This window comes from Notamacropus eugenii, chromosome 2 (assembly GCF_028372415.1).
Source record: "Notamacropus eugenii isolate mMacEug1 chromosome 2, mMacEug1.pri_v2, whole genome shotgun sequence".
Lineage (NCBI taxonomy): Eukaryota > Metazoa > Chordata > Mammalia > Diprotodontia > Macropodidae > Notamacropus > Notamacropus eugenii.
Window position 1 is genome coordinate 251,691,836 of NC_092873.1, and position 15,909 is coordinate 251,707,744.

A 15,909-nucleotide genomic window follows, 5' to 3' on the forward strand; every position below is an offset into this window, starting at 1 on the left:
ATCCTTACTGTTATGTGCCCTATATAGTGTCAATTCCTTACATATTTGGATATGACTTTTATCAGTTATATTTTGTGCAAATGTTTTTCCACTGCACCACTTCTCCAATTCAGGTATCTTCACTGATTTTTATTTATGCAAAAGCATTTTAATTTTATGTAGTCAAAATTGTCTGTCATCTTTTATAATGTATCCCTTCTTTGGTTAAGAATTCTTCCCTAGTGGGAAGTGACTATCTTTTTATTTTTAAAAATTCATTCTACTTGTCTTTATAGCAAAATCATTTCCAACCCATCCACCCCTGTGTTTAATTCTCCCTTGTGACAAAGAAAAACATCTGATACAAAAAGCTTGTCTAACAAACTCATTCTCTCTGGAGAGAACCCATTCCATTTCTAGACAACTCTAATTACTAAGTTCTTCCTTATACTGAATCAAAAATCTACCTATTCTTACATGAAAGCCCTTTACATACTTGAAGACGCTTAGCACATTCCACTGCCACCCTTTCTCTCCTTTCCCTTACCCCTCAGCCAACACGCTTCTCCAAAGTAAATATCAGTTATTCAGTTAATAAGCATGAATTAAGCACCTCTTATGTGCTAGCCACTGTTTAAAGTACAGAAGATACAAAGAAATGCAAAAAAAAGTAGTTCTTGCTCTTAACAAACCCACAGTTCAATATACCTGATATTTTTAACCTATTGTTTTTAAAAGCATGGTCTTGAAAATGGTCATCATTCTGACTGTCCTCTATAGCTGGAACCCTAAAATGTGGTACCCCAATCATAATACTGCAGTGGTTAGCACAGAGAACACTGGCTTGCATGAGTTATAAATGCCTGGAAACCCTGTTCTGGGAATGGGATATAATACAGATAGATAATACGAAGCTAGATCTAAAGTCATCTCTTCATTCCTTCTCATTCCCTGAACTGGTACATGTTCTGTGTATTGGATCTAAAGTAATTCAAAGGACATCCCACCACCCATTCCAGCTCACCCCCTCACTCTGCACAGTGCCTGTGAACACCCCCTGTGTATTCCACTGAAGATACAGGGTACAAAGGAAGGGCCAATGGAAAGAATTTCTAAAGTCAGCATACATTCAAATCTCACCCTTTCTTCTTGATAGTCATATGACCATAACCTGACCATGAGGGACAATCTCTAAGTCTCAGCTTCCTCATTTTAATGCCTTTAGTACCAACCTTACAAGGCTCTTGTCAAGTTCAAATGAGATCATGCATTTAAAACACTTTCTAACCCTAAAGGGCCACACAAATGTCAGACAGCATCATCACCAATCATTATGAAGGGATGATGATGATGATGATCCCCAAGATCATGCCCTACAAATCATGATTATATCTCATATATTCTCAGTCTCTTCTCCCACAATCACATTTATAACACTCTTTGTTCATCTACTCTGCTCTGTAAGTAATGGTCGGACTTTGCATTCCATTAGCTCTCATACACAAGTCCCCCTCCTAATTCCTGAGACCCCTGTCATCTACAGAAATGCGGTCATACTCAACTTTTTCCCCAGTAAGAAGAACTGCAAAGGGATCCAGATGCCTCTCCCTCTTCTACTGCCCCAGTGTTTCTGTCTCTCAACACATTGCTGCCTTCATTCAATCAGTCAATTAGTATGTATTAAATACATTTCAAGCCTTATGCCAGGTACTGGGGATATGAATTTAAAATTGAGACGATCCTTGGCTTCAAGGAGCCTATGTTCTCATGGTGAACTTTTAATTCCTTAAAGCACTGTGTTTGACACTTCTGTTAATGGTTCTTGAGACCACATCAACTTGTGTGACAGCTGTGCCGTGTGATTGGGAACTGAGCTTATGGTTCTAGTTAATCAACAACCATTCATTAATCAACCATTTCTTAAGAACTTACTATGGACCAGGCACCAAAGCCCATGGGGACACTTACCCCCATTTTGTCTCTGTGGAGTTGGATTTCTGAACAAAAATGTTATACTTATTGTTTGTGATGGGGACTAGATGTTTGATTTCATTCGTATCAGAAGCTTCTAGTTGGGAAACTCCATTTGCCAACACAGATGAGCAACTGACAGTCTTGGACATTTGTTTGGGGCATGGAGATGCTAATGGGAAATTGCCCAGAGCCACACTGAGGATTTCTCAAAGTCCTGGCTTGAGTCCAAGTCTTCCTGATGTCATGCTGCCTCTACCCCTCAGTGTTTAATAAGGATAAATTTAACATTTATCCCTATTGTGTCTTACCTTCCTCTACTCAACATGGCTTGAAAGTGACTGTGGGTTCTTGGGAACCATGCCAGTGGAGTATAAGCTCCAGCAGTTGAGAAGGCTTTGAGACCAGGATTAGTGATACACTTGTCATCCACGGACCCTCTTAGCTAGATTCAGGAACATTCATTTCTAGAAGGTTGGTCAACAGGTGATACACTTTTTTTTTTTTTTTAGTCATAGAAGCTTATCTTCTAAGGTATGAAAATGTTGTCATCTGCATGGGTAAAGGGAATATACCTTTCTCAGATTTTTGAAATAGTGAAATCACCAGTCTGTAATCTCTACTATTGGGAAGGCTGAGGCTGGTGAGTCACTTGAGCTTTAGAGTTCTGAATTATAATAGGGCAAGAGTTGACTGGGTAATTAATACAAAGTCAGGAACTGATTTGGTGAGCCTCTTACATCTAGGGACCACCAGGCTGCATAAGGAGGGGCAAATCGGCTCAGGTCAGAAATGGAGCATGTCAAAGCTTCCATGCCAGTCAGCAGTAGGTATGGGCTTATGAGTGGCCACTGCATTTCAGCCTAGGTGAGATAGGGAGACCCATTTGCCTTTAAAAAAAAAAAAAAGTGAAATCAGTAGAGATTTCATTGTATTGGATTTAGCTCATCATTCTAGTGTGTTGACATTTTTCTGGATCCTGATTCTATAATGTAATTTCTTAGCTGTCTTTCCCATCTTAGCGTCATCAATTTGTTTGATTAAAAATACCATCTGTCTTCAAATAATTGATAAAAATGTTAGACAAGTCCTTCTGCATGTCCCTGGAGGCCTCCCTCCACCATCAAACCATGCTTGGCCTTGTTAGTTTCCAGTGCAAATATGCCTACATCTCTCCATCTTGGGCACAGGGCTATTATACTATGAGAGACCTGGTTGGATCTGCCTCATTGAAGTTCAGATCTATCTGAATGTGATCTATCCTTTTTTGGCAATGCAATCAAAATAGAAGGGACCACCAGGTAAGAACTGACTTGTCAAGATTAAGCATCCTGGGGACTGGTCCTAAAGTGATTAGAAGTCAATTAGCTTACTATGTGCCAAGCACTACCTTAAGTGCTAGGGGTACAAAGAAAGGTAAAAAACAGTCCCTGCCTTTGGGGTACTTACCATCTGATGGAGACATCCTGTAAACAACTGTGTATAAAGAAGCCATATACAGGATAAATAGGAAATAATCTATAGAGAAAAGGCACCAGAATTAAGGGAGATCAGAAAAGGCTTGCTGTAGAAGGTTGAAATAATAGACACCTAATGAGCGTTTTACTTTAGAAGTAATGAAAAGTCCTTTTTGTCATATGTTGTGTGATTGAGATGGCCAGCCTTGGTCTTATAGAAAAGAGAAGAGGAAATGAGTTATCTTCCTTTTCTTGGAGAGGTTATGGACCTTCATGCTTTCTGTGGTAGCTGCATCATGTGGTTTTGCTCAAGTGTTCTTCCTTGTTGTGGTAGGGTGCTCCCTTGGGGGAGGAGGTCCATCTGGGAATAACATGATGCAAACCCCAAAGGTAGAAGTGAAGCTTAAAAGAATGAAGATGAACTACCTAGTCCTAATTCCTAAATATGATACATATTCTTAGGATGATGAGACGCTCTTTGACTATGGCCACCTGAAGTTTTAGGCCTGAAAGTCAGTTTTGGCTTTTCCATCCTTTAATGGGCAAACCCTTCCCTCAGTTTACGTGATGAGAAGCCAAGCGTTGGATCCTTCCTTTGGAATTTAGCTTGCAGTTTCTGAGTCTGGGAGGAGACATATCTTGGCGAAACATCCTTAGTCCTGCCGTTGCTCGTAGGTGTGTTCTATGTATTTTGCCTTAGAAGTTGTATTTTTAAAGCATCATTTTGAAACTATGCTTATGTCATCCTTGTTTAGTAGTCAAGGGCTTTTAATAACTACATCTGAACCATGAAAGCTAGAGGGAAAAGTAACTATGTACATGTTAATGGATTTTTCGGGTTATAAATAGCCTCAGAAGAGTTTTGCTTTCAAAAATCCATCTCTATCTTGGTTTGGGTTGCTTGCCAGTACATTTTATGTTGCTCTTTATAGGCCAGGCAAAAAAACCATTACCTTTCTTGTCAGTGGAAACCTATCAGTGACTAAGTATATGTGTCACAAGTTCAAGTGAAAACAGGGCTTGGAGCCAATTAAATATGGATTAAACATGGTGGGTGTGAGTGATTGTATCATCATTGCTGCCTCCTTTTGTTGCCTGTATTTTATTCTTTCATATTAGTATACAATTTTTTTTACTCCCCTGACTGTATAGCATTAGCCTAGAGCAGCTGTTCTCAAACTTTTTGGTCCCCTTCACACTCTTAAAAATTATTCAGGACTCAAAAAAGTTCTTGTTCAAGTGGGTTATATCTGCTATATTAGAAATGAAAACTCTTAGTGTTATTATGAAAACAGCTTCAACCAGAGACCCTGAATGTGTCTTGGTGATCTCCAGGGATCCCTACACCATACTTTGAGAACTATTGGGCTGAAGTAATCTGAAATTAAAAAGATTTGGCACCTGTAATTGAAGATGTTTCACTTAAAGTGACAAGCAAGAACAGAAATGACTCTTATATACAATGACATCTTTCTCAAACCCAGCTTCAACTATTTGGTTTTAAATGTCTTTCCATATCCCCTTCTCCCAAAGTTATCCATTATGATGGCAAAGAAGGACCTTAGAGTTAGAAATACCTGGATAGATTTAGGAGCACCAAAATAGAGAAAAGGCTAGTAAGAGAAAAGAATTCAGAAATAGTACTAGAGGCAGTGAAGTACCATGGAAAAAAAAGTACTGAATATGGAGCCAAGGGATCTGAGTTCAAATGTCAGCCTTGCCATTTATTGTCTCTGTGACTTTGTATAGTGTGGTAAGAGTGCAAGGGTTACTAAACTCCTATCACATGGGCTGTGTTGTATTTATCAAGGTAAGAACCATTCTTAGCTGGAGGGGCTGCACAGTTTGCTGACCCTGGTAGAGTGGATTGGATGTAGAAGACCTGAATTTGAATTCTGCCTCAGAAATTGACTCATTCAATTATCTTTGGAAGTCATTAAACTTCTCTTTAAAATGAGGGGGACTGGACTTAGTGACCTCTAAAGTTTCTTCCTGCTCTAAATTTATGATCCTATGATAAATCATGCCAACAGTAGATTTTTTGATGTGTCTGGGAGTATGTGTGTAAGCATCCACTTTGCCAACACACCAATGTATTTGTTGGGAGCTTCAGAGACTGAACATCTTGCTAAAGTAATTTCTTCAGGGCTTGAGAAATGAATAATAGACCAAGTATAAAACTGGCTCAGTAGAAAGGACAGTTAGGGGATGGGAGGGAAGGGAATAGAGAGAAAGAAGGAAACCAAAAAAGAAGCAGCCGTCACTCTTCCCTTAGGTGTGTGCCAACGGTAACTTGATTCCAGGATGCCCATTGAAACCCCAGGCTTGAGGTCACTTGATATGGAATGAGAAGGCAGCGGGGGCCTTAAGACAAGGTGACTTGAGACCATGGAGAGTTCATTCTCTGTGTTGAAATGGGGCACCCTAGACTCACAGGGGAATGCATAAGAAAAGATAGACTATGGGAGCCAGAGAGATGGAACTGACTACCAAATGAGATTATAGATGGAAAAGCACTTTTTATAAACTAAAATGTGTTATACAAAGCATCCCTGTGCTTTCTTATGGTTCCTGTGTCCTCTTGGCCTGATAATGCCTTGACTCCAGTGTCTCACACCTTCGGGACACAGATGAAAGTAATCTGATGCCATCTGGTTCAGGGATATAGGAGCTTCTTTCTCCTGCCAGGATTCAAACTTTCCTCAGCTTCCTGGATACTGTCATGTTAGGTCATTCTGTCTTCTCTAAGCTTTGCCTTTTCCAAGGCACCTGAGAGTATGGGTTTAACCTAAGGATTTACTTTTTCTATTGCCTTCTCAGCAATAAGTAGCATGGTGGAGCAGAAAAACTCTACTCTGACCACGGAGTCAGAGGATCTGGGTTCAACTCCTGTCTCTGGTGCTTACTACCTCTTTGGTCTTGGGCAAATCTCTTAATCTCGGTTTCTTCGTCTGTAAAATGAGCCAGTTGTCCTCTGAAGTGCCATCCAGCTTTGACTGATGATGTATAAATCTTTGATTTATCATCAAATACATTTAGCTCAGGCCACTTTTTTTGTTTTCTCTCACTTCTCTTCCTTGTGGTGTTCCTCTTTGTCATTAGGACGCTGAGTGATAACTTCTGCTGTTGACTGTGTCCATGTGTGTGTGGTTGGAGACTGCCCTTCCTGAGTTCACTCTCAGGGTAGAGGTTGGGAAGCATGGAAAGCTTGAAAAGGCAGATGAACATAAAAGGTGATGGGCTTCCTAATCTCCAGTCTCCCTCTACTGCAGTTCATTCTCCACTCGGACTTTCGTTGATCTCCCTGAAGCGCAGTTCTGACGATGTGTCACTCACCTATTCGAAACAAACTGTAGTGGCCTTCGAGACCAGTGGCCTCCGAGATCAAATGTGAAATTCTTTGGGGGTTTCAGAGCCCTTCTCAGCCTGGCCCCCTCCTCTCTTCCCAGTCTTGTTACACCTTATTCATCTCCATATACTCCTTGATCCAGTGACACAGGCCTCTGCTGTTCCTCATACATAACATTCCATCTCCTGACTCCAGGCATTTTTATTGACAGTCCCCCATTCTTGGAACTCTTTCCTTTCTCATCTCCACCTCTGAGCTGCCCTCACTCCCTTCACATCGCAGCTAAAGTCTTACCTTCTGAAAGAAGGCTTTTTTGGGCCCTAACAGTGCCTTCCCTTGAGGTGATCTCCAGTTTACCATGTGTGCGGCTGGTATGTAGTGGTATCCCCCATTAGACCATGAGCTCCTTGAGAGCAGGAACTGGCTTTTTTGTTTTGTTTTGGGTTTTGGTGTGGTTTTTTGTTTGTTTGCTTTGCTTTTCTTTGTATCCCTGGCACTTAGTATCTGGCACTTAATAAAATGCTTGTTTATTTGTTTGTGTAGCATCTTCCCACAATGTTTGGTACAGCGCTTGGCACTATGTGATCGTAATAACAGGACTCCAAGCAGAGTTGTTGCCTGCAGATTGGATAAAGATAATGAGAAGTTTACATCCATGGTACTCATTACTGAGGGTTTAAAAGCTGTCATGATTCAGGAAAAAAGAAATCTAATAGTGAAATTCACAGTTCTAGATCTAGATATATCTTTATAAATGTCTCTGTGTGTGTATGTATATGTATACATATATATGCATACATATATAGTGAAAGCAATCTTTCTACGTCCTGTCATATCAATACTTAGTCACCCATCTCAATCCCTGAAACTCAATTAGTTTTTGAAGACTCATTTCTTACTATGCTCCCATGAGAAAGATTCTAAAAAATTTTAAAAACCAGGCAGAAAAACTACTTCTAATCCTCCATCCTGGAGATTTGACAGACTAGTATAAAATGTCCAGCTCTTTTCTTTGAATCTCTGTGAATGTGATATCTTTCCGTGTCCCCCTAAGGTAGGGGGAAGGAAGGAGTGAGAAAGCTTTGGCCAATAGACTGATAAGATTTCTTACTCTAAGCTCTATTGGCATGAAGCGACTCCTTGGATTGCATCGTGGAACAGGATTTCTCTTTTCTACATTAACCATAAAAGACTTAGAAATTAAATACTTGAATTTGATGATAACCCTTAGTTCATTTTCTCAGTTATTGGTATTCAGAAAACACAAACATGATAGTTATAGGCAGTTGAATAATTTTGGCCTAGGCCTTACTCAACTTCTCACCTTTGGCCCAGAAATATCTCAGTTCACAGGCCAGTTACCATAGCCACCATCTATCTTTGTACTCAGTGGCATTCTGACAATGGTGACTTATGGGACCTTTGTGAATAGGAACGTGTAGAACTTCCCTTAATAATTTCTAAATCTATTAATCAGAAAATAATTTTCCAGCTTGGTGTTTTCCAAAAACATGGAGGAGATAGCTCTATTTTGTGTGTGTGTGGGAGGGGGGGGGAGGTTTCTCCCTTGGTAAGGATTCTTTCAGGCAAAGTCAGGGATAAAAGATTATCATTTCTATTCACTCTCTGTTCACAACAGAGAAACCTTAATGTCCTCCTTAAATTCTTCCTTTCCTCATCCAGTTTGTTACTAAGTCTTAGGAAATTCTGTCTCTATAATATCTTTTAAAATCAATTATTTTTGAGGGAACTGGGGTTAAATGACTTGCCCAGGGTCACACAGGTAATGAATATCTGAGGACATATTTGAACTCAGGTCTTCCTGACTCTAGGGTCAGTGCTCTGTTTGCTGTGCCCCCTAGCTGCCCCTGAATCAATTTTTAAAAATTTAAGAGAAATCCATTTTCTCTCCCTCCTCCCTCACCACTGGAAAAACAAAAACAAAACCCTTGTAAAAATATGGTTAGTCAAGCAAAGCATTGCCTGAATTACCTCTCTCTAAAAATATATGACTCCTTCTGCGCCTTGAGTGTGTCATCTCTCTGTGAGGAGATGAATGACATACTTAATGATTGATCAGATCATTGATCACAGTTGATCCAATTTCTTTCAGAGTTCTTTGCTTTTTATTGTATAAATTTTTGTCCTGGTTCTGCTCCCTTTCCCAGGGTTCTACTGAAAGCATCCCTTTTAGATTATCAGGTCTTTGAGGGCAGGGACTGTTTACCTCTTTTTGTATCCCCAGTGCTTAGCATGATCACTGGCATCTAGTAAACACTTGATAAATGTTTATCGATTGATTCACCATTTCTTGTAGCACCATGGTATTCCACCACATTCACAGACCATAATTTTTTTTGGTCATTTCCCAGTTGATGGGCACACAATTTTTTTTCATCTATCCTTTCCACTTGTTTCCGGCTGCCATTGTTGCCAAGTATCTCTTACCTGGACTATTGCAGTAAAGTAAAAAATGGTCTTTCCTACCTCTAGTCTCTCCTCCCATTTATGCTTAAACTTTCAGATTAATCCTTCTAACATGCAGCCCTGATCCTATCTCCCCTTTCTGTTCAAAGCTTTTAGTTCTTAGCCACAATGGATTAAATAATGTTTAAGTGACTTAGCCATCACTGAAACCTTCCATGATTTGGTCCCTAATCTGCCTTTCCAGACTTCCTTCCTGATAGTCTTTTAGGACTGTTCTTTGCTCCAGACAAACCAGATTACTTCCTGGTCCATATGCTATCCTCTCCCCCAAACCACTGCCTTGAGTTTTCCTGATTCCATGCTGTCCCCTCTACTTGGGATAATCCCTCGAATTACCACTGCTCTATCAACCTACCCACCTACATTGGAAGTTATTTTTCTCCCTTCGAGATTTTCATAGTTTTTTTCAAGCAGTCAGTCAGAAGTCATTTGTTGAGTACTCACTCTGTGCCAGATACTGTGCTAGCACCAGGGATACAAAGAAAAATAAAAAGAACCTCACCCTCAAGGAATTTACATTCATACTGAACCTTTGCATTCTTTCTTTTATTGATTATTGATGCATTAATTATAGTTATTGATGCATTAATTATAAAAGTTATAAACTTTTACAAATTCCTTCATGGCAAGGATCAGCTTTGTATCCCCCACAGCATCCAGCCCTATGCCTTTCATACTGTGGATGCTTGGTAATTGGTTGAATCCATTATGCTAATTAGAATGTCCAGGGAAGATTGGCCATCCTTATCAAAACACAAGCGGGTAGCTAACCTTCATAAACAGCTTGTCTTTCCCTACGCAGGATTGCTTAGCATTGGTTTCAAGTGGATACCTTGACCACAGTTTCTCCTTCTCTAATAATGGGCTGGAAATTCCCACATTTGGAGACCTGGCTTAAGATTATTGTCCAACTATTTTTGTTCTGCCCCTAAGGAAGAGATGATAAAGTTGGAAATTGGAAATTTTGCAAATGAAACTTTTCTCATTTAATTATTTTTGCCTTTTTAGACCATACAGCTCATGCAAGTGGGCTCTTTGTGGGCAATGATACAGCGACAGAAAATGGAACACTAGGGCTACTTGGGGTCCTATGTACATAGAATGAATCAAATACTCTGCACACACACCCTCCACTCCTCTTCCCCAACCAGGGACATCTAAGGGAGCTGCAAAATTCATATCTTTGCAGACAGATGTGGGGAGAAGTGCTGTTGCCTCCTAGACTTGAATTTTATAGAATATTTAATTGGCACCCAGAAAGGAAAATATTGTCTTTGGGACTCATGTTTGCCTTTTTTATCTTTTAGGTTGGCTCTCACCATCTGAAACTTAACCGAGGTCTAGAAGCCAATGCCCCTGCTTTTGACAGGTAGGATTTTTTTTAAACATTATCTTTTAGCAACATCAGTCACTAATCCTCTTCTTTCAGGAAGACAATGACTCAGTGAGCACAACATTGGACTGTGTGCCCTGAATCAGGATTTATCGCTGAGTCCGAGAGTCACTTGCAGCAGTTTCTTATTTTGTGACTCAGTTTTCATATTTTGCAAAATGACTGTTTTATTTGCCAAAGGATTGCCCAGAAGGCAAAGGATGATGATAAAGTAGTACACTGCAAATACTAGTACATACTTTCTAATGGGTAAAGTCTCACCCATATGGACTAAAAATAGACAATCTAAATTATAGGGATTTGTGCTTTAAGGAAATAGAGTTTTAGAGCCAGTTATGTGGTGAAATATCTAACAAAAACCACACATTTCCAACCTCCTGTGTAAGATATTGTGGCAGGTCTGGAGTATCTCCAGAAGTGGTCCATTTCACAAAGCCTGCTTAAGGATCAGCGTTTTATATTTTCAGTACCTTTTTGTGACCTTTTAAATTCTCTAGTTCACGGTACTGCTCTGGGACTTCAGCAAGAAGGAACAATCTTTCTTTGGCCACTGATGTTCATGGGCATATTTGTGAATGGTAATCAAACTTCCCTCATTCGTGACTTTGTTTATTTATTTGTTAGCAGTTGCAATTGAAAGTGTAGCTTATATGAAGAGTTTTCTAAATGTCCTTTAGTTTCCCTTTAGGGTATGAAATGGTAAAGTTCTCATTTTCTTTATGGAAGCAATTCATAGCACTATTCATTTAAATCCTTGCTTTATTGAGGTGTTTCTCAGTTGAAATTAACATTTTAAAGTGGAGTAATGAGGAATTTGCTTTAATTGATCCCACTGGTAACAGATCAGTGAAGATTTCATTTAAACTGTTAAACAAAAGCCCCACAATTTTTTGATCGGAACTGAGCAAATATCACCGTTCTCACAGTCCTATCAGCATTTAACTTGGAGTTATGAATACCCAGGTGGACTCAAATCCCATCACAAACTCTTAGTACCTTTTTGACTTTAGGAAAGTCACTTAGCTTCCCTGAATCTCAGTTCCCTTCTTTGTAAAATGAGGAATTTTGACCCAGTACTCTCCACAGTCCCTTCTAACTCCAAATCTATGATATTCTCTTACATTTCTGGAGGAGGAATGTTGTTCCTTATGTCTTCAATTTTTATTTGGAATGGTACAGACTTTCCTAAACATATTGTGACAAGATGTCCCCAGATCTGCTCTTTAGGGTGGCGTGACCAGGATCTGTTAATTTTTCAGTCTTTCAATGTTTTTCATGTTGAGAACAGAATTTTTAAAAATCTGTGCTGATTTGGAGAGTTTTTAAAAATCTCTTTTGAAGTTCACGCAGTCAAACTCTTATTTTTTTGTGTGTTCTGTGTATGTTGATATTTGATTCTTGCCAGCATATCGAAACCATGAGAAGAGGTCCATGTTGCCCAAAAAAAATTTAAAAGGAGTGGGGGTGGGAGAATGTTTTATTAAGGAAAGACCACCAGTGTTATTGAACTCTGTTTAGATTTCTTTTTTTTTTTTTTTTTGGTGGAGGGGAAAAGGTGGTTACTACAGTTTGATATGAGTCATGAAATTTTTAACCTTTATTCTATTAAATTCATTTTATCCCTTTAATTGTAACTCCTCAGTTGGAAGGCAACAAGCATTGTCTAGTAGGAAGAATGATACATAGGAGTCAGATATATGCTTTCAGGTTCCTAGTCTGTACCTCATTTGCTGTGTGATCACAGGCAAATCCCTTAATCTCTCAGAGTCTGGGTTTATTCTTCTGTAGAATGAGGGCAAGATCATCTTCCTTGGCTGCCTCAAATGGTTGCCATGAGGATCAGAAGAGCTTTTATACGCGGAAATGTTTTGAAAGCCATTGCCTCGATGTCTTTTAGGTCTGGACACTAGAATATGTATTTAGCTACTGATCATGTTAATTATGCCCTAGTGCATAGAACAGACACATGGCTGAGTGTTCCCTAAAATCTCCAAGTTCACCGAACAACCTTCTATAACTGAGTTACACATACAGTGCCATCCTCCAACACCCCAAAGAAAAAAATCTGAATACCAGTGCTGTTTGCCAGTGACATACATGGTCATTGACTTTGGGCCTGGAATCTTAGACCTCTCTATGCTTTGAACCCTAGAGTTAGCAGTGAATAGAGAGCTGACCAAGTGGTAAAAATGTTTGACTTATTGATCCTATTAAATATACAAAAAAGGAAGGAAAAAAAGAAAGGGAGGAAAGAAGGAAGGAAAGGAAAAAATAAAGAAAAGAGGAAACAGGGAGGAAGGAAAGGAAGAAGGAAAGAAAGAAGGAAAAAGGAAAAGAGGGAGAGACAGGAAGGAAGAAAAAAGGGGAAGGGAGGGAGAGACGGAGGGAGGAAGGCAGGCAAGAAGAAAGGTCTATTTACCTATGACATGCTTTGCAGTCATCTTGTAACCTTGTAAGTGCTCTGGAATAAAGGAAGCATTTTTATTTTGCTATGGGTATAAAAATGTTCCTGACATTGTTATTAAACAACTGTTATTATTATTATTTTTTTTCACAAAAGAAAGTCAGTGGTAAAGGACAATCATTTGTGTTTAATACCCTAATAGCTAGCTACGTTTTCATTGTCTGGTTGAAGTTTCACTGGCACATTTTTTGGGCTAAATGCAGTATTCTTCTAGGTTGTAGGGATAGGGTCCTGCACTGGTGAATCCTTTGATATAGGGAACTCCTGTTGGTATAAGGAACTCCTAAGTAAGGAGATTACCTAAACCAATGTGGCTTGTCCTTCCTGAGGGCACTGAGAGGAGAGGTTAGGTGACTGACCCGGAGTCCCACATTCAGCTCTGCCTGGCTTCAAGATCAGCCCTGTATCCACTTGACCCTGGCTTCTTTACCTCTTTTGTGTCATGGATCTTGTAAGCAGTCTGCTGAAGCCTGTGGACCCTTTCTCAAAATAATGGATTTTGCCTACTTTCATCATAGAAGGAAATGTAAAATTTTAGTTAGAGGTTAGAGAAAATAAAGCTATAACTTTTTTTCCAATTCACAGTTCACTGACCCTCAAAAAAATCTCTCCAAAGACCCTATAGGGGATCTGTGGACCCCAGGTTTAAAAACCCATTTGCTAGACCATGCATCCTCTCTTCCTTGGATGCGGTGAATCCAAAGCAGAATCAGATTCATTAAACTTAGGGATTATAGCCTTTTTTTTTTCTATTTTCTAAATTGAGAAGAATGTAGACATCAGGCAGGATAAGTAATGGGATTTCAATTTGAAAAGATTTCAATGCTGATCTAATTTTGTGTTCATAACGCCAGTAATGGGAAATGGCATTTATGGATGCCTAGTCATTAAGATTCAAGGCAGCTATTCCTACTTCTCTTGAAAAAATATAGTAAATTAGTAGCACCAATAAAAAAAACCCACTTTATATGAAGACTAATCATCCACCAATTACCCCACCATGTGGAGACTTGGTCAAGGTTGTATTTTTTTTTTTAATTGTATTTGATCCAATTTTTGAAAATGTGGCATACATTTATATCTGAGAGTGAAATGGAACCCAGTCACAGAGAGTTGCTTTGAGGAGCCCCTCTCTTCCCATCTTGGGGCTCAGGTAACATCCAGCATCCCAGAGCACTCTTGCTCTGCAAACCCATAAGAAAACCGTGCCCCGCCAGGGCAGTCAGTCTCGCTTTATTGGTGGAATGGCATCATCATGCTCCTGCTGCTGCTGCTCTTACAGGCATATGATGCTTCTGAAAGAGCAGTATGGAAAGCAAGTGATCGTTAACCTGTTGGGAAGCAGAGGAGGAGAGGAGGTGCTCAACAGAGCCTTCAAGGTAAAACTTTTGTTCAGCTGCTGGCTTCTCAAGGGCTCCCCTTCTGCTCCTCCATACTGCGGGGCTCGAGGGGGTGGGTGGACAAAGGGAAGGGATTTGGCAGGCAGCCCTCCCAACAAGGTAGGTGGGTTTATCCCTTGGATCTTACCTTTCTCCCACAAGTCTGGGAAAAAGTAACTCTTATCTGACTTGTCACTTATCAAGCATTGATTAAGCTGCTGAGCACCATGCCACACAAAGATGGTCTAAACTAGGGATGCAGAGACAGGAATGAAACCATCCCTAACTCAGGGTGGGCATGATTTTGTTTTGTGAGTTTTTCCACCATGTGTATTTTTCTAGAATATGATAAATGGCTCTTTAATTTCAAGCTTTAATTTTTTCCAGAGGCTTGTGAAACCTGAGCTGATTTTTTTGTTTCTTGATGGGACCCAAGCAACTTATAATATATGTTGCTGTGTATTCTCTTGATAGTTATTTGTCCAGTCAATGCATGTATTTAAACTAAACTTTTCTGATCTAATGTCATCAGAGAGCTTTTCCCTGTCTCTGGCTTCCCCCTTAGCCAGGTCACCAGCTCGAGGTGACAGTGTCCTTCCCACTGCTTTCTCACAGAGTTATTTTCCAGAATGAAAATCCCAAGAGAGAAGAGCAAAGGAAGATGTCATTCTGCATGCTGGCCTCCCTTGCAGCGTCTCTGATCCTTGTTGGGGAATGCCTAACTTCCTTTCCTTCTGTTAGGTGGCTTATGTCCCATCTTCCGGTGTGACTGCTTTTCTTTGATCTCCTGGGTCAGTCCAGGATAGCCTCATTGCCTGACAGATACCAAGTGTTTGTGTCTCCAAAGCAGTCCATCTTGGCTTGGCTGTACAATAAAGTTAAATGGCTTACTCACCCGTTGCTCTCTCTGCAGCTCAAAAACCTTTCACCCTTAACTCTGCTCCTAATGAACATCTCTTTGTCCCTGGTTCCTTAAATGGTGGCGCTTCTTTCGTGCAGAGCTATCTTGGGCAGCTCATGTTTCATTTTCAGGACAGACGGGAGGAGGCAGCCTTGGATAAGCTACATTATGTGACCATGACCAACGAGTTTCCTTCTCCTTAACACCCCCGCTTTCTGTTGTCATAAGATGAAGATCAAGACCTTTTGCCCCTTATATCCTCAAAATACTGCTGTACCCCTGGGAGGAAAAGGAATAGCTAAAGGTTGCTGCTTACTGTCTTACCTTGTGTTGACTACTCTATCCAGTTATAGGATCATGGGTTTTAAAAATTGGTAGGGAACCTTGTATTCCTCTAGTTCCTCCACCTCATTTACAGAAACTTTGGAGAAACTGAGGCTGTTCCAGGTAGCAAGTAGCCAGGCTAGGACTTGAACCCAGCTCCTTTAACTGCAATGTGCTCTTTTCAGTCTACCACACAGCTTCCTTG

The 15,909-nt window shown here is 40.1% G+C and overlaps 1 protein-coding gene across 3 annotated transcripts in view; it reads left to right on the forward strand.

Annotated features, from left to right (window-relative positions):
* The window catches only part of SYNJ2 (synaptojanin 2), a 139,630-nt gene that overhangs the window by 73,358 nt on the left and 50,363 nt on the right, over positions 1-15,909 (forward strand). For all 3 annotated transcript variants that reach the window (XM_072643790.1, XM_072643788.1, XM_072643789.1), the window contains 2 exons: positions 10,551-10,612; positions 14,383-14,479. In XM_072643790.1, coding sequence (XP_072499891.1) covers positions 10,551-10,612; positions 14,383-14,479 — 159 coding nt within the window. The remainder of the gene's footprint in view (positions 1-10,550; positions 10,613-14,382; positions 14,480-15,909) is intronic.